Source organism: Athene cunicularia (assembly GCF_003259725.1).
Source record: "Athene cunicularia isolate RWA chromosome Z unlocalized genomic scaffold, athCun1 chrZ_part1, whole genome shotgun sequence".
NCBI classification, from domain to species: Eukaryota; Metazoa; Chordata; class Aves; order Strigiformes; family Strigidae; genus Athene; species Athene cunicularia.
The window spans coordinates 25,989,967-26,012,486 of NW_020799142.1; the positions used below are offsets into that span (position 1 = coordinate 25,989,967).

Genomic DNA, 22,520 nt, shown 5'->3' on the forward strand with positions numbered 1-22,520 from the left:
TTGAGAAGCTTCTCACAGGGGCCACTGCTGTAGCCCTCTTCCCCTTTACCAAAACCCTGCCACACACACACACAAACTCAACACAGTCTGCGACCGGGTGTGCTGCACAGACTGGCATTTTACGTGCATGCCAGCACTCTTTGTGTGCTCCTTGACACAGATGGATGTGCTCCGGTATGCAGAGCTTCTCGCTGGCTGGGAGGTGTGTGCCACAGCTCTCGCTGGGCTCTGGCAAGCTGTGGTGTGCAGTCTTCCTCTTGTCCCCTCTGTCTCCTCTGGTTCCCTCTGAGAAGGAGACTGATGTTATCTGGAAGGCCTTGGGAGGGGTGTTGCTGGGGGACAAGTGAAGGGAAAGGATATGCGGCAAAGCCTTTTTGAGCATCAGTCCCTAGCATTAGGGGAATTGCTAGTTGGAGAAGCAGCCTGCAGAGGATGTATATACGTAGCACCATGTATGTGGCTTGTACTGTCCAGACTCAGGAACTGACCAAGCCTGTGGGCCCTGTGTGGACAGTGACACTAGCTGATGCTGAGTGACCATAGCCATGCTTAGAAGAAATCCCTTTCTGGCTCCCAGGAAGCTCTCCACCCTGGAGAGCCAAACTGTGAAGAGGCACAGCTTGGGGGGGCATGTTTGGCTGTACCCAAAGGCAGGTTATTTGACAGATGGCTTGCCTGTGGATCTGAGCTGTGGTAGTGCCAGGTAACCCTCCAACAGCCAGCTGTGGGGGTCAGGCTACCAGAGAGCTGATAAAACAAATGGGTTTGAGCCTCACAGCCTGGAGGAAGCCCTCCCCCTGAATCTTTCCTTATCTCGTCAGTTCTGGCACACAGAGGCTCTCCCGTCTTGCCTGTCTGTCCCGTCTCCCCACCATGGATTTGAGCCAACAACATCATCTCTGCCCCTCCTGCCGCTGAGTGCTGTAGGAGGAGAGGGCTCTGGCACAGCCTGTCCAGCCTCCCAGCCCGGTTTGGAGTTTGTGACTTTGCCCTGACAGCTGTGGCCCGGTTGCACACGCAGAATCACACACACATGTGTGCGTGCACAGTGCTGTGGCAGAAATGGGTGTCAGGCAGGAGGAGGAGGTGAATCACAGGGGAATGAGTCAGCAGGAAGCAGAGGGCAGGTGCTGACCCATGGCTGGACTTCAAGGGAGCCCAAGAGCCTAGCAGCCCGTGCTGGGTCCCCCCAGACGATGGGGAGAGCTGGTGGAGGCAGTGCATGTGGCTTGGGAATGGGTTGGGATCTGGCCTGGCTGTGTGCCAAACCCATGCTCTGCCCACATCTCCTCTGCTGTCCCAGGACAGCCTGGGGCATCCTTGGTGCTGAGGCTTTCCCAGGAGGGACTGAGGAGGAATACCACAAGGAAGCAGTTTGGTGACCAGGTATCCCAGCTTCTGATGTATGAGGTGGATCTTTGTCCCCACGTGGGCAGTGGGGTGTCCAGCCAGCTCTGGGGAAGCTAAGCAAGATCTCTGTCCTAGTCAGATCCTGCCCAGTAACTTTCCAATCCACACTGAGAGAGCAGGGTAGAAAAAGAAATGATCCCTGATGGGGTGGAGAGTGATAAACAGATAGCTCTGGATTGGATAAATGCAGTGTCCGAGGAGAGCTGGGACAGGGGTGATGGTGCACTGGAGATCTGGGGGCATGGTTGGTCATTAGCTCCAAAATCCCTTGTGTGATCTGAGCTCTGCTGCAGACCCCGTAGGGTTGGGGGGGGTTGTGGATAGCTCCTTCCCTTATCCACAGACCTGCTCTGGGCTGTTGAGCTTTCAGCTGGCCCAGCTGGTCTCTGCTGAGTTTGACTCCTGATGGTCCTGCTCATTGCTCCTGAGGGCAGGTCCCTTGTGGGCATGGTGGAGATAGGCTTTATATCAGTGCCACAGCAGTGAAGCCAAAGCTCTCTGTCTGTCTGTGTTTAGGGCCAAACCTCTCAGAGCAGGTGCTTGGGACTCCCAGCTCAGGATGACGTAGGTGCTCAGGATAACCTAGGTGTGATGCAGCAGCTGCTGGTATTGCTACCAACCAGAGCAAAGATCAAATACTTGACCAAAACCAGCTCGCACTGGTCTCCGTGTTGAAGTGAGTCTCTTTTTTTTCAACATCCCCAAGGTGTGCAGGTGTCTGCTCCTCAGCACTGGTTGCAGGTACCTCCTGTCCTCCCTAGTGGCACCTTTGGTGGGGCAGTATAGAGACTAACAGGCTCCAGCAGTCTCCAGAGATATTCTGGAGCTCTGGCCCTGCCCTGGGGTTTCTGGTGTGCTGCAACGGGCAGAGGTTTGAGAGTGAGGGGTTTGTGCAGCCTGGGAAAGGGAAGGCAGTGAAGGGGGCTCTCACCACTGCTGGCCAGCAGCTGTGGGTTTGGAGAGAAGCTGGAGCTGGGATCTCCTGCGAAGTGCCCAGGGACAGGATGAGAGGCAATGGCACACAAGGGAAATTCCAATTAGGTATTAGGAAAAATATTTCCCCGCAAGAGCAGTCAGACTCTGGAGCAGGGCCCAAAGAAGGGAGGCGGTCTCTTAATTTGGAGACTTCCAGCCCTTGGCAGGGGCAATCCCTAAGCAACCTGCTCAAGCTTGGCCCTGCTGTCAGCAGGATTGGACCAAAACCCCCTGAGGTCCTTTCCCACCATTGTTGTTCCCTAGTTCTGCAGTAGCATCTCATGGCCTGTTGGACTGACTTACTTGGAGGCAAATGGAGGGTTCAGGGGGTTGTTCTGTTTGTCGTCTTCTGTCTTGGTTCATCTTGCCCATACAGTATTAGCAGTGTTGGGAGATGGAGGCACTGCCTTGACAGCATTGCCCAGCTCATTGATTTGTTCCAGCCTGTCCTAGCTGGAGCACCCATCTCTCCAGAGGTCCGCATTATTCCCTCCCTGTGTGAGCACAAAAAGCCAGTCAGCAATGAAGCACAGGGTGTAAACCATCCGCCCTGCCCTGCTGGCAGTGCAGAGCTGTGATCCGTATGGGGCTGGTGGTGCTGTCCGGAGGCTGGGAAGGACACTGGCCCCCAGCCCTCCAGCTGGAATGGCTCCAGGTTTATCTTCCCCATGGTGCCTGTCCCAGAGACAGTGGTGATTGCATGGGAAGTCTCCAGTAGCCTTTTTTAAGACTCCAGCTGCCTGAGCATCCCAAGCAGATGGAGGCTGAGATGAGCCCAAAGGACTGTCTGGAAAGAATTACTTGCTCCCAGTATTTTCTGTTTCTTTGCCAGCCTTTTATTCTCATGGCTGCTCTTTTCCTGATCCTGTCCTTCTGCAAGGCTGGCTGCTGGCAGTCTTATCAGCCTTGTCTTCAGAAACAACTTCGCTGTGCAATTTATTGTGTGTCTGAGCTTTGACCCTGGTGCCTGATGCTGCAGAAGCCCATGTCCAGTGTGTAAGTGCCAAAGGGCATTTAGTGTCTGTCCCATCCCATCTGCAAGAGTCATGAACCAGAGCAAAGGGGGCTGCATGTAGCCATGGCGCCTGGGCAGAGCTGATCTGCAGCAGTATCTATGTCTGCCTCCCTGTCTGGCAGAGGCTGGGATGTTGTCCAGCCTCCACAGGTGCTTTTATGTGGGTTTTCAAGGTCTAGGACATTCCCATGAACCTGTGTTAGTCCCAGATCTCTTCTCAGGTTGCTCCTCTCAGCCTTTCCCTTGGGCTTGTTGATGCTGGGCTGCCATCTCACTCAGTGCTCTCCCCTTCCTCAGCAGTCTGTTACTCAATACCACTCTGAGCACTTGCATTACTTGGATATTCATGCTAAAACACCCACACACATCAAGAGCATCAGGGCCTAGTGGTCTGAGCCAAGAGGCCCCTGGAGACCATTACCAGCTGCATGGGTATCTCACTGTGTGGCCAAGGATGAGCTGATTCCTGGTAGTCGGTGGAGAGCTCTTGTGTCTCTTGTGGCTCCATCTCCCAAGGAGGGTCAGGTCTGGGGGGGACATCTGTGTCCCCAGCGGCATGGCTGCCACCAGAATTTAAGGTGTTTTGGACCCATTTGGCATAGTTAAGCTGGTCTCTGAGGTCTCTTGAGCTTTGTGTGTTCCCACAAAAGCAGCACAGCAAAACATGGGCAGCAGCAGTGGCAGCAAGCAGTTTTCTGGGGGCCTTCATGTCTTTCAGGGAATGATGTGGGGGCTTATGTCCTGTGCAGGTGTGTTGTCTGGGGACGCAGCTGTGTGTTGAGCCTGTCCCTATTCACTATCAGTTCTGTGAAGACGGAGAATGCTGATATGCCGGTGCCACAGGGCTGTGTAGTCCCTGCAGGCTGCACCTGCCAGATAGCACCGAGGGCAGGTCCTCTTCGGCCTCTGCCTGACATGAAGCACCACTTGAGCCTTGGCTTCCACCATTCCCATGCAACATGCAGGTGCCATGTGGATTCCCCCTTCCATCCTGAGGGCATCCCTGGCTGTGTGGATTGCACAGAGCCCTGCAGGAGTCCAGCCACCATGGAGGGGGTGGTGGATGCACCAGGCAGAGGGCTCTCCTGTCAGTGGGATCCCACAGGTGGTGCAAGATGTGTGGACCAAGAGCTTTACCAGTTTCATGGGATGAAATAAGAGCTATGCTGTGTCTCCCACTTCCCTGCATATGGATATGCCTGCAGTCAGATATGGCAGTCCCTCCTAGCCCCTCATTTCCCTTCAAAGGGTTTTGTGTCCTTGTGTGTTTGCCTCCGTTAAGGGGAACAGTGTGAGTGTTCAGGTGACAGCTGTGGCATCCTTTTCCTATTGCCAGCAGGGTGTTTCTCTTTCACCTTCAGTCCCACGGGAGGGAAAGGCTTCCTTTTTTCCTGACAAGGCACAGGACATTGAATTCATGGTGGAACTCCTCCTTCCCTGCAGTAGTCCTGGATGTGTCCAGCTCTTTACAGAGATGTACAAAGCCTCACCTGTATGGCCCGAATCCCTGCCCAGCCCATCTCACTGCTCTGGCCTGCACTAGACTTGAGACTTTCTACATCGCAGCTGGAAAGAGGTGAGTTGGGTGGATGTGCACAGCTGTGTGTGTGTGTGTGTGTGTGTGTGTGTGGTATCTCCTCCCCCCGTGCCACGTAGATGTCTAGCACAGGGAGTGGAAAAGATGCTGAATGTCCCCACTGCTGCTGCAGCCTTATCTGCAGGCTGCAGCTTGGTAATGCCGAGCCGGAGGCCTGAGTTCCTGTGCCCAAGCACCTCCCTTGGAGGGCTTTTACAGTAAAAGGAAGTGTATTGCAAGAGGGCTTGCGGTGGGGACCGGCAGTTCTCATGGGGTAAATGCTGCATGCACAATCCTTGCTGCCCTTCCCACCACAGGCACTTCACCTACTCCCTCTTCCCATGCTTACCTTTGATGCCTGTGTCGATAGCTGCTTGGGGTAATGCAAAATCCCTGGGACCTTCTCTGCTGCTCTGTGATGTGCTGGTGACCATTTGGTGAGGTAGGGAAAGGTGACACTGCTGTGGATTTTCCAGATGTGTGTTGGGGACTTGTCAGTGAGGTCTGTGCAAGGAGGCTCAGGCTGGCAGGGCTCTGGGTGTGTGGCAGCTGAGGAGGGGAGGGAGGCTGGTGTACGTTATGGTACAGGCTGCAGCAATCAGGAGGTAACAGGGCACGGGTAAAGAGCTGGGGACATTGGGCATATGCATGGGTGTGCGTGTGAGCAGGGCAAGATCTGATGGTGGAGGAGGACAAGACTGGGGTGGGAGTGAAGAGGAGCACACTCATGGGGATGCAGAGCCCAGCTGCCATGTGGAGGCTGTGGGGAACGGTGAGGGATTGTGCATGCAGGATCAGGCAGTGTGGATGGCTACAGGGCATCAGGGTACGGAAGGAGCTGGCTTGGTAAGAGGGAAGATGAGGCTGTAGATGGCTGTGACTGTATGTGGGAGTGGCTGGAGGGAGAAAAGAGGAGACAGCAGAGCTGGGAGGAAAAGGGGTCCTGTAACCCACTCATTGCCATGCTATCTTTTCCCAGCTCACAAAGCATCAGTACCCCTGGCACTCCCTGCCAGGGGCCTGTGTTTTTGTACCCTGCTTGTAGTGATGGAGAGTGGTCTGGGCTGTTCATGCCACACGGTTAGGTCACGCTTCCCATGGCGTATGGCCCATGACAGGTTGCTGATGGCATAGGAGTTACTAGTAAGTGATTGTCTTTCTTTTGGGGATGAGTTCAGTGGGTTAGGATCGCGTTCCCAGGGCTTCTGATGCAGACATCAACCCCAGGGCATCATTCTTCCTCTTGGGACATCAGATAAAAAAGCTTGTTAATGCTAACATTAGTGTATCACTTGGTATGGTGACGGTCTAGATGGAGACCTGCCTGGGCCTCGGGGTTGCCTCCCTTGGACAAACGTCTTTCAATAAGAACTTGAAACATGACAGTGCACTGGTGCCCTGGTCATAGCTGGAGACCCCAGGTGTCATGCAAGTGCAGAGCAGAAGTGGTCCCTGCCTGCTGCCGGGACCCCTTAGCCTTCTCGTGGCCATCCTGTGACCAGCCACACAGGCATGTGACTTTGGAATCACCAACGGTGGAAAATTTCCCCATCAATTGCAGGTCACACCAAGGTCTGGAGCACCTGGTCTGTGTGGTCATTCGGTGGCTGAGGTCCCTATCCCTTGGACCACTGCCCCTGGAGAGAGACGGGAGGACTAGGAGGGAGCTGGCTAACAAGTCCCTATGACTGGGTGGCCAGGGGCTTGCTTTCACTGCGGGCACTTTCTTTGTCACCCCGGGGTGATTGCTGAGGCCACTGTACCACTGCAAGGCCAACACTGTTGGGCTCTGCATACTGACCTGGTGGCAAAGCTTGCAGGCGCAGTGCCGGCTGCGCCTTCCCCCTGGGAGCAGTGGTGCGCAGCAGCTACCCCGAGGTGAAAAGACGCAGCTTTTTATGAAGCAGAGCCAACCCGGAGGAATTTTCCTCTTGTGGCCAGCTGTTGTCCTGGGCCTGGCTTGCGTCCTCTAGCACTTCCCACCCAGCGCTGCCTCGGGGAGTGGAGCAGGGACTGGCCCACCCTCCGGACTCTCTGTGCTGGACAAGTGAGTGCCACCTCGGGCTCGTGGGGGTGAGTAGCCTCGGTGGAGCCCAGCAGCATCCTGCTGCCTCTGCAGGGATCCTCTTGGGCAGCGGAGAGTTTTCCCCACCCCCAGCTCTGCCGCTGCCTCTTTGTTTTCTGGCAGAAGCCTCCGTGCCTTTTCATTGCCGTTGAGGCGCCGAGCAGGAGCCTACATGTGCCGTGTGTGCGTCTCGCTGGGAACGTGATGCGGGCTGGCAAGCCTGCCGGGCCGGGCGTCTCCCTCGCAGGGCTGCGGAGGCCAGCCAGCAGCTTCGGGGGTCTCCTTCCCGTGGGCTGTTCCTCCGGTCGAACAAGGCTTCGAGGCCGCTGGTTTCCTCCACGAAACCCTCTTTTTGCATTGGCAGCGCTTCTGCACCTTGCCACAAGTGGAGTAAGTTGTGTGGGAAGGGGCCGGTCCTCAGCTCGGCTCTGCTGGGGGCTCGGGCTCTCGGCTGCGGTCCTCCCTCGCCCTCGCTCCTGCTGAGAAGGCACCTGAGATTAGAGCAGCGCCAGGGGCTGCGGAGCCGGATACGGCGGAGGCTGAGGATTGCTTGTGCTGCGCCTGCCTCTCCGCGTATTTGATCTCTCGACTTCCAGTGGGGACTGAATTCCTGTGCTGGATTCTGGGCTTGGCTCTTGTGAAAGGATCCAATTATTTCAGAGCTTTGAGCATCTCCATTTGCTGCCCATATTTGCGGCGCCCGGGTCTGCGCTGGCTGGAATTCCAAGTGATTAACGTGGCTGTGACATCCCTCCTAGGGGTGTTATCTTTGCATGCTGTCCCCCACCACCCCCCTCTTCCTCCTCCGGCAGCAAGCGAGAGAGACAGGCAGGCAGAGACAAAGGTCTGTCCTCAACCTGGGCTGTCCTCCCCGTGAGCGGCTGCTGCATGGGATTTCCCTGCCCTGCCTGCTGCAGGTTTCCTGGGCTCCCGGTCGAACGTTGGAGCTGGGCAGCCGTGGGCTGTATTGCTGAGGTTTGAGCCTGCTGGTGCTGGGTGGGCAGGGGGTGCTGCTGGCTTTGGAGAGCTGCCCGATTGTCCTGCCGGGATTTTAAGCTGCTTTTCATTCTTCGACTGCGCTTTCCTGGGGAGAGGGGCAGCCGTGCATGGAGGGGAGGCTGGCGAGGGGGGTTGGACGTGGGAGAAAGCTGTACACAGGTGGCCGTTGCATAGTAGGATCTGCCTGCAGACCCTGCGAGCCCCCCTTCCCAGCTGCAGGCTATTGTCAGCGTTGCTGCCTGCACGCGAGACACCCGGGCAAGGTGTGTGGAGGCGATCCACACCAAAACGTGGGGCATCAGAGGGAGCAGGGGTAAGCCCCTGGGCTGGGGACTCTGCTTCAGCTCCCCCAGCTCCTGGGAGAGGTTTCATTGTGTTATCCTGGGTTGGCCAAGCAGAAGGGCTCGGCCCCTGCGGCACCTGTACGTGGGTCTGGGGCTGGGGAGGCACCGCATGTCACTGGGCAGACCTCAGCCCATCAGGAGCCTGCTGCAGCCTGGAGCACCAGCAAGGCATCCTGCAGAGAGGGCTGCTCTGTCCCCAGGGGCTTCTGCACCCCATCAGTGTCCCCTCTCACAGGGTGGGAGGAAGGGCAGCAGCAGCACCTCCTGAAGACGGGTGCTGCGGAGCAGAGGGAGGTGTCGGGTCTGTCTGTGTAGAAGCTGTCTCTGGTGGTTTCCAGGAGCTCACACTCCTAACATGGGCATTCCCTTGCCCCATCCTTCCCCTCTGGGCTCGGGCTTCCTTCCCATTATCAATCAGCAGAGGGGCCAGCACTGAGCGAGGCTCTGCATCTGCATAAATCTGGCACAGCAGGAGGCCTCCTTAGGACCCCTGAGAGCAGCACTTGTCCTTGCAGTGGGGCAACGATGCTCCTTCCCTCTGCATCCTCCCTCCCTCCCTCTTCCTTATTTCCACCAAGTGTGATCTCCTTCCTCCCCGACCTGAATTCCAGGGGGATACCAGAGCCGCTTGTCTTTTCCTTCAGGCAGTTTGATTCTCTAGCATCTCTCTAACCAGCTTCTCTCCAGGATTGCCACTTCTCCTGTGGATGGTGCTGGAGGAGGTCCCCAGCCTCACGCGTCTGTCTTTCTCCTGACGGATATGTCTGATCTGTCAGGCTGTGGAGAAACCCTTCTGTGGTGGCAGCATTGCTGCTGGTTCTGCCATCCTTCAGGGTTGTGATGGAAACTTTCTGCCTTCTGGCACTCCGCGAGCTCTGCTCTTAGGCTGTTCCAGGGAGCTTCTGGGTTTGTACTTGCACTGGTTAGATTTCTTTCCTTCTCCTTGGGTTCAGATAGGACTGATGGAGCCACAATTTTTCTTCCAGGCAGTCTGTTTCCAGCAGTTTCTGTTGCCTCTTCTCTTACTTTGCTCATACTGAGAATGATTATTTGTTTTCTCATAATGACAGCCCCCCTCCTTCCTGCCCTCGTGGTTCCAGCTTCACGCCCAGTGAGGCTGCAGAGGTCTCCTTAGCACTTCCCAGAAGATCAAGCAGGAGAAAGGAAGACAGCAAAAGCCACTTTGGGGTTGCTTTGCATTTTTTTTGTGGACTAAATGGTGCAAGAACCCCTCTTGACCTGCACCCATGGCGCTTTGCCCCAGGCAGCAATGCCCAGAGAAAAGCCTCTTGTCCACTGGTCGTGTGTCCCCTTGGCTCGCTGGCAGTGCTGCTCTGGGAAGCCTTGTGGATCCTCACTAAGTGATCATGGCTCCTTTAGACACAGCTCTTGCTCTCTTCCTTGCAACAGTGCTGTGCTACCAGCCCTGCCAGGATCCCCTTTCCAAGGGCTCTGCCAGTCCTGCACCATGACAGATGCCCCACTGGCTGGCAGAGCTGCCTCCACACCCGTCCCACTTCCTTTCTGGCCGCTACAGTGCATTTAAAACAGCAACAGATCCGTTCACAGGCTGCAGCTCAGCATGTGGTACAGCTGCTGCATTGCCCAGCCAGGGTCCCTTCCTCACTCACCATTCTGCTCTGTTGCCACCAGACTGAGACCACAGTCTGTTACTCCTGGGTTCCCCCTGGATGTGCTAATAGGAGTGAAACCATCAGGTGAGGCAAGTCCCTGACCCTCTCCAGGCCTGGCTGTGATCCCTCATCAGGGTCTGGTGACTTGGTGTTCGTGGGAAATAGCATGTGTGCCTCAGTGCTTGAGATACACTCCCTCCCTTCAGGTCCTTTGGAACTGGGTATTTTTTGGCTGTTGAAACATAGTGCCCTTGCTGAGGCTTCACCGGACTGGAGGAAGAGAGGAAAGCTGAACCTGGCATAGCTCCAGACCCAGGTACTGGGGGGCTCTGGCAAAAGAACAGGTTTCGTCCTGTCTCCTGAGCATTGAGGGGGCCTGGCAGCTTGGCAGGAACAGAGCAGAGAGCAGGAAGAGCTGTGGATAGTTTTCCTCCAACAGGCAAAAGCCCTTTAAGTCCTGTCTTAGAGTCAGGCTGAAACACTGGCAAAATCACCAACAGTTGGGCTTAGGAGGGGCCGAACCCTTGGAGCCTCATGTGCTGCATCCGGGGGATGGTACCTGTGCTGCTTAGCTGAGCTCGTGAGGACCTGGACCTGGCTTCGTCCCATCCTGGTGGCCAGAAGTAGGGCTTTGGGGTTGTCAGGACTCAAGGGGAGGAAAAGAGAGGGGTGACCAGGTGCTGTCTCCCTGTCCCTGCTTAGGGTGCAGGAGTCCCTGGTCTCTATAGCGGGACGGTGGGCTCCTGCTGGGTGCTGCAAGAGGCTGAGCCCTGCCGCGAGCTGGCTGGGCTCTCAGTGGGGAGGAGTAGCCCTGGGAGGCAGAGCTAAACACAGCCAAGAGAAACTCTAAGGCTAGGGGAAACGGGATGGGAACCTCCCCTGGACACAGTGCCTGTGCTGCAGCTGCTCCCCTTTCCAGGCTGATGGGCAATCATCCAGTGGGAAGTACAAAGAGATCCCAAAGTGTACTTAGAGACACTTTGGGGATGAGCTGGGGAATTCTGGCATTTGCTAGCACAATGCTTCAAGTGACATTATCTGGGCTGGCAAAATGTGGTGCAGCCCCTTGTGCTAGGCGTGTCCACTACTGGCTAGTGCTGGCATCACCTGGTGACTGATGTTGAGGTCTTGGCTGGGATATATTTGTGGTGTCAGCATGTCAGCCTCTCCCGATGAACCTATTCTCCTGAAAACGCAGCTGCTGCTGGGGAGCAAAGGGCTGTGACTGCAGAGGGACATGAGAAGGAGAAAGAAAGGGTGCAGGTAAAACTATGTATTTGTCCCAGCATGGACACATGCAGGAAGGATGTGGCTTTCTCCTGCTGCACTGTGCTGACTCTTGCTGCTGGCTGCTGATTTTGCTTCCCAGTGGTTGACTGTGCCACATACATGGTACAAATCTCCCCCAGGGATGGAGGAGAGAAGCAGCAACTGTCCAGGCAGGCAGAGCACAGCATATTACCACCTTGGCATCTGCCTACAGCTGCAGATAGTCACTTGCTTTTCTACCTGCTTTCATGTGGGCCACGTGTGGGGTGCCAGGAGGAACTGATCTCTACAAAGAGCTTCTGTTGAGATTTTAGACCAGAGGTTCGTTACGCTGCAGCATTGATTTGCCCTGATGCAAGAGGTCCTTGGGAACTGGTGTATTGTATTGAGTTCTTGCTGGTTGCTGGTGGTGCCCTTCCCCAGCACTGCTGGTGGTGGCTTTTGGGCTGGCCAGCTTTTCAGAACTGGCCATGAGTGCCTGTTAATTACAAATCTTATTGGAAATGTAATGACGGAACAGCCCATTTCCTGGGGCAGATGAGGTCAGGCAATGAGCACAGGGGGTGACCTGCTGAAGCTGGCTTCCCACCTGCAAGATGCAGAACTTGCTGGACCAGGGTGCCAGAAAGAGGGTGTGCACTTGAGAGTTTGGTGCCTCTGAGTATCCCTTCAGGGATTTTATTCATCTGCTTGGCCCTGCTGTTTTCCAGCCTTCAGAGCAGTGTTCACTGCTGGGTTGGGATGCCCAGTGGGACAGGCAATGGCTTCCCTCTGGACGGCCGCTGAAGTGAGGCCCTGGTTGAGGGCTATATGCGGAGGGAAGCAGAGGGGTCATGATCCCCAGAGATGGGCAGCATTTCATCCTTCACCTGGAGGTTCCTGGACCAACAAAGCTCAGGGACTGCCCCTGCCACAGGGGGGCTGATGGTGGAAGTGCCTGAAGGCTCCTGCCCACTCTGAAGGTGTTGTACCACGAGCTGCTGCCTGAGCTGACTCTTCTGCTCTTCTGCTTGCCCTTTTCCAGGCATCAAAGCTGTGGTGCCGGTGGATTATGACTGCAGGGGAGCTGTGTTGCATCTGCAAATCTCTGTTGTGCATCAAGACCACATCTGAGCCGGTGAGTGCTGTGCACATAAAAGGACTGCTATCTTTGTGCTGGGTGAAGCTGGTGGGGAGCCATCACGGCTCAGGGCTGTCAGGCTCCTGGTTTCTGCCTTCCCAGCCAGGCGTCTCTTATTGGAAGAAAAGAATTGCAAACTCTTTTCCTTGTCTGTAGGGCTAGAAAGTGTCCTGTGCCATGGGTGAAAGGGGCAGAAGGTGGACATGAGACCAGTGGCTAGCTGGAGGCACAGAGGTTGCTGGTGATCTGCAGTGTCTTGGAAAGCAAGCCATGAAATTCTTGCCAGAAAGAACCAGGGATCTGTTCACACGCATAGGGTTTCATATAGGAAGGCATGAAAAAGAAATGTAAAATATGAGCCAAATATGAGATTTCACAGCTTAGCTTAAAGTATACATGGTTTAAATGGAAATTAAGGTGATAACACTGCCTGAGATGGTCAAGATTTATGTGGTCTTTGGGTCTGGGAGGTTGGGAGAGGCTGAGCCTCAATGCTACCTTCTCTACCCTTGTGACCCTGCAGGCAGGCAGTACTCTCCTGCCCTTTTCCCGGTAAGTGTCTGAATCACTACAGCCCTTCATCTCCTGCTTTCCTTCCCCTCAGCCCCACTGTGGAAACTGAAGAGCTGGCGAGGACGGTGCGGAGGTTCGGAGGCACACCGTGATGGTGGGAGCCATTCCACGGCAGCCACGCCGCTTCTGGGGGATGCCTGGCTGGCAGGTGTCTTCAGCTAGTTGTGCCAACGACTACCCGCTGCAGGTCAGGGAAGTTAATCTGGAGAAAAGCGGGGTTCTGCTGCAGAGGGGTGAGTGTGGAGGGCAGCCAGGACAGGCTGCAGTGTGGCAGGTTATATAGAGGGGTTGAGGTTGGCATGGACTTCTGGAGGTTATCTGGTCCAAGCTGTCTGCTCAAGCAGGGCCACCAAGAGCTATGGCCCAGGACCATGTCCAGACAGCTTTTGAATATCTCTGAGGATGGAGACTCCACAACCTCTCTGGGCAACCTGTTCCAGTGCTCAGTCACCTTCATACTAAGATACATGTTTCCTGATGTTCAGAAGGAACTTCCTGTGTTTCAGTTTGTGTCCATTGCCTCTTGTCCTGTCACTGGACACCACTGGAAAGAGCTTGGCTCCATTCTTAGCACCCTCCTTTCAGGTGTTTATATACATTGTTGAGATGCCCCTGAGCCTTCTCTTCTCCAGGCTGAAGACCCAGGTCTCCCAGTCTTTCCCCATAGGAGAGATGCTCCAGTCCCTTTAATTATCTTAGTGGCCCTTTTGTTGGACTCTCTCAGGTGTCAGTCCTTTGTTGGACTCTCAGGTGTGACCTCACCTGTGCTGAGCGGAGAGGAACGATAACCTCTGTCAATCTGCTGACAATACTGTGCCTAATGCAGCCCAGGACACTGTTATACTTCTTTGTGGCAAGGGCATATTACTGGCTTGTGGTCAACTTGGTGTCCACCAGGACGCCCAGGGCCTTTTCTGCAAAGCTGCTTTCCAGCTGGTCATCTCCCAGCATGTTCTGGTGCGTGGTTATATCTTTCATAACTCCTTTTAAACAAAATCCCTGGGCTCAACCATCTTGGCCTGCCCCTTTTCCATTCCCATCATGGCAGGGTCAAAATACCATGTGCAGCCTTGCTCTCCAGATAGTCTCGACGCACTTGGACAACCAATTCCCCTATTGCTCATCTGCCCCTACACCTTTGCTCCATCCACAAGAGCAAGCAGAGCTGCAGGGACAGGCAAAGGGCAAAGCTGCCAGGCACAGACAGTTTGTCAGACTCTGGAGCACCTTGGTCTGCCAGTGACTTCTCTTCCATCTCCTCCATTCTTGCAGCCATTTCCATATTTATCATGCCACAAAAACTTGTGGCCAGGATTCTTACAGTTCTCAGGGCAAACAGAAGTGGGTGGATGGTGCAGGAGTCCATGGTACCACCCAGCTACTAATTGAGGTGGTGGAGGCCCCTGATCCAATCTGGCAGAGATAACTGTGATGTTAGGTCAGGCTCCTGTCCCACCATGGGGCTGGTAGCATGGGGCACCAGCCCTGCCTTGTTCAGCACATGTAGCCAGGACAGGTCTTCTTGGTGAGCGCTGGGACATCTTGTTGCTGTTGCCCAAATGGGTGATCGCAGGCTTGAGCCCCTGGGACTGGTCTGACTTGCCTGGCTCTTGTGCTTCAGAACAGCACAAGCACATCAAGTCCCTGGCAGAGGGCAGGCCCCCTTCTACCCACTTGTCCAGACTTGTCCCCAGTAGTCTCCATCCGGGCTGGAGACTCTTTTCTGTGCTCGGGCCTCAAAGGGAGTGCTGCTCCCGCAGGTGGGTGACGCTGCAGGGTTCCCCAGAGAGCCACATCAGCCCGGTTCCTCTTCCTGTCCCTGGAGAGGGAGGTCTGACTGGGCCTGTATGAGGAGCTGCCTTCATCCTGGCAGGTCCCTTGAGGCCAAAAAACTCAGACAAATACAGGGATCCCGGGCTGATCTCCATCCTCCTGCTCTCTCTTTCCAGATGCTGTGCTGCAGTGCACCCGGTAGCAGAGGGCTCACCCGGATGTCCTGAGCAAGGGAGGGGTCCAGCTCCCACCCCCTGTCCTTGCACCCTGACCTGTGGCACTTTACGGTCCCCCTCCCGCTGCTGCATGGGCTGTTCTGACTCCAGCTCCGCTTGGAGTCCAGGTAATTAAGGCTCCATGCGGCACATCCACGCGGAGACGTCCCTGCCCCCGGAGCACGGCACAGACCCCAGCCTGTCCCGGCCCAGTGGAGAGGCACCCTTGGAGCCTTCTGCACAGCGCTGCACCCACCGCAGCATCCTGATGGGCTACAACGAGACAGAGATCAAGCGCCAGAAGGTTTACCAGGTCTCCATCTTCTCCCATCTCTCCAGCTCCTCTGAGAGCACGGAGCAGCGGGCAGGCAGCCGGCCAGCTGTCAAGAGGGGTTACCCTGAGCAGCGAACTCCTGAGGGGAGACGAGATCCCAAACGAACTCACTGGGGTGGCGGGGGGGGGACGGCAAGCGTGACGGGGGCCCTGGGCAGGCTACCCTGGACGATGAGGATACCTTTGAGGATGGTCTGCTGGTGGAGGAGCTGTCCCTGTGCGGCTCTGCCCAGCACTTCTCCCACAGCGGGCTGCGGGTGGTGGAGCACCGCTGCGAGTGCAGCCCTAGTCACAGCCCCAAGGCCAGCAGAGAGGACAAGTCACAGGATGTCTCCTCCTCCTCCTGGCCCCAGCACATTGCTTGCAGTACTTTGCACACGAGAGACAGTTGCTCTGTCTCATCGGGGGATCAGCCTACAGACTATGGGGATAATGTGGAGCGAGCAATTGGCCACAACTTACTTCACCTTGATTTGCACAATATTGCACAAACAGCTCGGGTGGACTCTGGTGGGAAGAGAGAGAAGCCAGGAAGCAGCCCAGCACACAGCAGCAGGGCTAGCAGAGAGGAGGAATGGGAAATGGTGGCCAACGGGTGCAAGGAGCCCCCTTCTCCACAGACAGCATTCAGCCCAGAGCCCAGCAACCTGAGCTCCCTGGAGAAGACACCCTGCGGGAGTAGCCAACACAGCAGCAGCAGCAACTGTCCAGCCAAAAGAAAGCTGCTGCCTGCTGGTGAGGTTGTGGCTGACTCCTGCTCTGAAGATGAAAGCCTGTCCCTGCCAGCAAGGAAGAAGAGGGTCCTGCCGTGCCACCCAGTCCCAACAGCTTGCCGCAGCACTGATGCTAAGGGGGCCCCGTTCTGGAATCACCTGCTTCCCACGGCCAAGGTGAGCATTGCTCATGGGGGGTGTCAGGGAGTGGCCTGGGGACACGCAGAGTTTAGGGCTGTCCTCATGGGTAGTGTGGTCCATCGTGGCACAGTCCCCTGTTGTTTTGCCAGTTATTAGGCCTAGCATAAAAGACACAGCCAGCATAAAGATGAACCAATAACCCAATTGTATTTGATACAAAAGGGTCAGTACATGGGTGAGCACTGGGTGTACAAACAAGTCAGATTATACATAATTCACATCAATCCCACTGACCCAAACAACACCACCACACAACCAACAATGGGTGGAATAAATGGTGAAATGCAGTTTCCCATAGAAGGAACAGGAGATAACCGAGTCCACAAGCCAAACACATAAGACTGAGGAAGCCACACACTGAATCTCTATAGAGCCCATATTTACAAAAGCCAGACCTGACTGGAGCCCAGTCCCAGGGAGGCAGGAGATCCTTCCCCAACAGGGAACTCTGCACAGGGCATCCACCTCACAGACAGACACTGCCCCTGCCTGCAAGGGGTCCCAGCTTTTATCCCTCAGTGGGACACCTGACCTTGGGTTACTTAATGCAGGACCCCTGAGGCTCCTTTACCCAATGTCTCTCCCTGCCAGGCCGGCTGCACCCTGGAGGGAAGCCTAAAGGCAAACTCGCCCCCCTTTGTGAAGGGCTGTGGGAATCACCCACATGGCAACCTTAATTTGGGGCTTGGGGTTGAAACTCCAGCATTTTACCTGTCTTGTCCCAGTGCTGCAGCACTGATGTGAGCAGGGCAGCAGCTGATAGCCAGCCCTGGGACACGTGGTCTATAGGTTGTCACCAGTTCTTGACGTTTTGTAATCACTAGATCCTCTGCTTGCAACCAGCTCTTTAGCCTGGAGAGCCTTGTTCCAACAGGACACAACCTCCCCATGACAGTTCCAGAGTCTGGACACATGGTGTGGGGCTACACTCAGTGTCGAACAGTTTCAACTTAAGCTAGACTTAACAGCAGGCTTGGGAAGTGGCTGGCCTCTGCCTGACAAAGGTGTGAGGGTGGCTTGGGTCCCTGGCCATGATATCCATCAGGGCAAGAGTTTGGTGGCAGGGAGCAGGACTGGACATGCTCTGGCCAAGGAGTGGGAGCACCAGTGCTGTGTACAGAGATGCCACTGGCTTTTCTGTAGTTCTGGGGTGTCCATGACACATCCCCAGGGTGTCACAAGGTCTCAGAAATAGTTTGCGACCACCCTGGCAGATTAGGAGCTGCCTGTGCTTCCTCCCTGCTTACCTGTCACTCCTGACCAGCTTCCTGCATTCACCATGTCCTGCCAGCTGAGGCTGCAGCAGGCTCATGCCAGAGTTGGCACAATCCTATCTTTCCCTGGGGCATCCCAGGGAACATGCAGGGACTGACAGCAGTGCTACCATGGCTTCTTGCTTGGAGTTGGGACACACTGTCCGTAGGGCACAGCTCCATCCCTGCCTGTGTGCCCTTTTTGGTGATTGTCCCCCAGCCCAGCTGCCCCCAGCACTGCCCTTGCAAAGTGAAGCCCTCCAGTAGCTTCCCTGGATTTTCCCGTCCGGTCATGCCAGCCAGCTCCATCATCCCTTTGTGTTGTGCTGCCCTTTGTGTGGCTTCCAGAAGGGAAAACTCCTGAAAAGGGGACATCTTTAAAAGGAGGCTGCAGTGTGGCTCTGGCTTTAAGCCCCCACCCTACAGCTGTAGAAGCCTGGCTGTGGGCAGGGGTGGGCAGCACGCCCCTCTACCCAGCAGCACCATTGAGGACTGAATCACAGGGGGACGGGACTTTTCCTGGGCTGGTCGAGGAGCTTCATTGTATGTGTTACCATTCCCCTGGGAGGTGCAAGGGGTTGTTGGTGCATGGCTCTGTCTGGGGGTGTCTTGTCACTGGTCCCGAGACCTGCTTTGCAAGGTGGGAGTCATGTGCTGCACCCTCGTCTTGGGTATCAACACCCTCATCCCCAGCAAAACCGCCCTGGGGTTTGGGCAACTCCATGTCCCCACCAGACACCCCAGCCCTCGTGCTGCCCTGCTGACCGCCCCTGCAGAGGCCACTGACAGCTCCCCATGGATGAGAGCCTGTCCGATCTGCTGGGACCCTTGTGGGGCTGTGGGGCAGGGCAATGGGTGATGGCATCTCCTAGGGTTGCTGCCCTAATGTGGTTCTCGATTTCATGTCCCCTCCAGAGCTCTATGGATTGCACTGCAATTGGGAGGAGGCTGAAGAGTGGGCTGCGCCTCAAATCGTGAGTGTCCTGGCAGCCCTGCGGGATGGACATGGGGGCTCAGGGTGCTTGGCCACCCCAGCACCCTGCAGCAGCATGGGAGGTTTGGGTTGGGCCTAGTCCTCTTGCCCTGCCTCTCCACAAGACCCCAGGCTATGGGGCGGTGGGGGGATTCTTCTGCCCATGGCAGGTAGGAAAGTGGGTTCAACCTCCACCAAAGAAGGGTATGGGGGGACATGGAGAGAGATCCACATGCCCAGGGACACAGGTGCCCAGGGCTGCATGCTCTCCAGTCTGACACCAGTCTTCTCTCTCTCAAAGTCGACATCTCCGGAGCAGTCTCCGGAGGGGCACCAGGTCCTCTGCAGCACCCTGGGCCACCACGATCATCAGCCATGCTCTACTGGGCAACTTTGAGGTAACAGCACCCACCTGCCAGGGAGGGGGGTGGGTCCCAGGGACTTCAGGCTGGGCCAGCAGTGGGCTTGAGAGGCTGAACCTGATGGGAGCCCTAGTGTGGGGCTGGGCTGATTGTCCCCAAAGGCCTGGTGTGCAGTGGCTTTGTCACACAGCCACCATCCACCAGCAGGATGGCTCAGCCAGCACCAGGACCCTGGACCTTGCTGAGATGGCTGCTACAGGGCTGAGCTGAGGCACTTTTGCTGCTTCTCTGTGTTAGATAGCTGGTTTTAGCCCACCAATTCAGGATGAATCTGTCTCAGAGTGAACAGCCAGGGCGCCTCATGGATGGTCCCTGGACACGTGAGGGCAAGCAGACATGTGGTTGTAGTGGAGATTTGGGGGTGATCACACCTGACGCTTCAAGGTGAGGGGCAGAACTGGTGTTTGAAGGTCCCTAACTCTTCCCTCCTCTCTCAGGAGTCGATCCTGAAAGGACGCTTTGCACCGTCGGGGAGGATTGAGGGGTTCACAGCAGAGATTGGTGCCAGCGGCTCCTACTGCCCCCAGCATGCCACTCTGCCTGTTGACGTCACCTACTTCGACATCTCTGAACACAGCGTGCCCTCGCCTTTCCTGGTACGCGGACAAGGGAGGGCTGGGACCGTGGGGGAGGTGAGTGAGGGCTGTGACCAGGCACCAAGCGTCCTGGGGGCTGTTCTTCTCTGGAGAGCGTGTCTCAAGCAAGCACCTACCCCAGGAGACCACTAGCTGTGCCAGAGAACAGTGTTTAACCTCAAAAGCAAAGAGAGAAAGAAGAGGGAATCCTTGCAGGCATATAAACAGGCTGCCCATTGTCTCATGGCTGTTGCTTTGTTGTCACCTTTGTGTTGCTGCTTGGTCATCCCCTGATCTGGAGAGGGACTAAGCTGGACATCTTCTTGCCACCTTGTGCCAGGAGTTCCTGGTGATGGGGGCTCTCAGCCCCATGCAGAGTCCCACCTGGGCTCTCTGTGGGCTTTCTTCCTCTCTCACATGCTCTTTCTTTTGCCCCAGGGAGTGATTGATTTGGAGGGCTTGGGAAAGAAGGGTTACAGTGTCCCCAAAGCTGGAACCATCCAAGTGGTGAGTCGTTCCCTGGCCTCCAATAGCACTGTGGGGAAGGGGGCTGGGTGGGCTCCGGTTGTCCTCCAGAGCAGCAGCCAGAAAGCTTGGGCAGAAGCAGGTATGTGGGCACCAAAACAGCACAGTGGAGGGGAGCGTGGAGTCCTCAGGGTACTGGCAAGGAGACAAGGTGATGGGAGATGCAGGAAAGGAAGAGGTTGGTAAGGAGGGATAGGGTCTCAGCAAGAGAGCGTGTATGTGCAGTGGGGATGGGATGCAATGGTATGGGAGCTCAAGAGTGGAGGTGGATGGAAGGGACTGACCTGTGGGCGGGCCTCAAGCTCAGCTCTCTGGGGTGGTTGTTGAGCTTTCTGGACCCTCGGGCTGGCTGGTGCTGCCCCTGGATGCACTGGTCCTGCCCTATGGATCCATTCCTGTGCCCTTCCCAGTCTCACCCCCTACCCCTCTCCCCCCAGACCTTATTTAACCCCAACAAGACTGTGGTGAAGATGTTCTTGGTGACGTACGACTTCCAGGACATGCCGGCCAACCACATGACCTTCCTACGCCATCGCATCTTCCTGGTACCTGTGGGAGAGGAGGAAGGGGCCATTGTGCCCCCCCGAGACCCACTGGGCACTGACCCACCCCGCAGGGTCCTCTGCTACCTGATGCACCTAAGGTAGGGCATGCTGGGAGGGGTGGACACCTGCCACAGGTCACCCCTGGGCTCCTCTCCCATGTGTCCCTGGCTCCTCCAAGCCTGCAGGACAGAGCAGGGGGTGATGGCAGCCTGACCTCCTCACCCTGGGGAGGAGCAAGGACTGGCTGCTCCTTTGGGGAGGTCGGAGCTGTCACCCTGCCCAAGGGCAGCAGTCTCTGTCCCTCTGAAGGCAACCAGAGCATGGACACCTTGACCAGGGGCTAATGTAGATGAGAGGGTTGTGATTCCCACTGCGGCTGTGCTGCCTTTGCCTGGGAGCCTGAGGTCCCTCCACCCTGCTTTTGTCTCCACTCAGGTTTCACAGCTCCAAGTCGGGGAAGATCTACCTTCATGACGACATCCGGCTGCTTTTCTCCCGCAAGTCGATCGAAGTTGACTCGGGGATCCCCTATGAACTCAAATCCTTCACGGAGATGCCAAGGAACCCCTGCTACTCACCTCGGGCCTGAGCCCATTGCCCAGGGCCACCGGGGAGCCTCCAGCCCAGCACATTGGGGATAAATGAGTAAAAGGCCACCCAGCAAGCACCGCTGTGAAGTATTGCCCCGCCTGCACACCCCTGTCCTCCTGAGCAACATGGACACCGTGCCCACGCCCTGCAGCAGGGCTGGGATCACCAAGGGGGCTTCACCAGGAGGGGCAGAGGCTTGGGAGCAGTCCTGGCACGCCAGGCATATGCCCAGGCCTTCTGCTGGTGCTGCTTCCAGCTTAGAGACTTGGCTGTAGCTGGCAGGGTGGAGTGGAGTTGGGCTGGGGGTTCCGGGTGAGGCTGCCCATGCTGGTCCCGGTGTTGGGAGCAGAAAGTGCAAAAGAGTTTGTATTTATTAGTATTTATTGTTGCAGGGAGTGCAGAGGCTTGTGCAGGAGATTGGAGGTGCTGTGCTGTTCTTCCCCAACCCTGTTGGTGTTGGATGAGGCCCCTGGCAGCATGGGGCTGCCCAGGTTGGGGTGGGGCTGTGGGGGCTTTGAGGGTAACTGGGGATGGGGACACCTTGTCTAATGGAAGAGGGTGACCCCGCTCTTGTCCAGGGTGCACCTCCTGGGCCAGGGCTGTTTTAAAAGCACTGGAAGAGGCTGAGACTTGCTGGCCACCAGCTAGGAAGGTCCAGCCCCAATTCGAGCAGCTTGGGGAAGCCTGGACTTGTTCTCTGACCTGTTTAGAGTGAGCCAAGACTCCGAGAAGTCTGGGGCTGGCAGAGAAGTGGCCATTGCCGTGGATCCTGGGGATAAGAGTCATGGCTGTCTGACAGATGGGGATATGGGGCTCTGAGCATGGGGACAGCCCTCCTGGCTGTGCTGTGGATCTGAGAGAAGGCAGCAGAGATTGCCGAAAAAAATCAGAGCCTTGCACTGCACATGCGGAGTGAATCCCATCCTGGAGGGGACTTTGGGCAGGGTCCTGGCAGCAGTGTGATCAGGCACTGGAGGATGGCCGGGAGCCCTGGCTTAGTCCCTGGGAGGAGGGGAAGCAGCTGAGGATATCAAACAGGAGTTGGACTGGACCTTCACGTGGGGGTTTGGGGGTGATCTGGAGCAGTGCCAGTCTCTGCTGCAGCCTTGGGAGCTGCGGGCCAAGCCCAGAGTGGGTCAGAGAGGTCAGAGGTGCGGGGGGGGCAAGGGAAAAACGAGCTTGCATGTACCCCATCTGCATCACCCCTGTGAACTGGGGTCTTTGCTAGGCTCTTAGAGCCAGTTCAGGCTGGGGTAATCCCCAGCCCCTCTCTGTAAGGGACAGGTGCCCACACCACCATACGCCAGCCTGCACGGGGCTGCCACCTCCCAGGGGTGGGCACGACCCCCGGGCCGGGGGCTCCCTGGGCTGGCCGTCATTTTAACCAAAGCCCACCCCGCTGTTGGTCCGGGGGTGGGCC

The 22,520-nt window shown here is 56.5% G+C and overlaps 1 protein-coding gene across 1 annotated transcript in view; it reads left to right on the plus strand.

Moving 5' to 3' along the window:
* Nucleotides 1-22,510, plus strand: part of FAM214B (family with sequence similarity 214 member B) — a 35,940-nt gene extending 13,430 nt beyond the window's left edge. The window contains 11 exon segments of the mRNA XM_026865542.1: nt 4,844-4,976; nt 12,312-12,404; nt 13,012-13,213; nt 14,930-15,422; nt 15,425-16,192; nt 18,385-18,443; nt 18,744-18,840; nt 19,302-19,460; nt 19,878-19,946; nt 20,402-20,607; nt 20,945-22,510. Coding sequence (XP_026721343.1) covers nt 15,111-15,422; nt 15,425-16,192; nt 18,385-18,443; nt 18,744-18,840; nt 19,302-19,460; nt 19,878-19,946; nt 20,402-20,607; nt 20,945-21,098 — 1,824 coding nt within the window. The 5' untranslated portion in view covers nt 4,844-4,976; nt 12,312-12,404; nt 13,012-13,213; nt 14,930-15,110 and the 3' untranslated portion in view covers nt 21,099-22,510.
* The last annotated feature ends 10 nt before the right edge of the window (nt 22,511-22,520 follow it).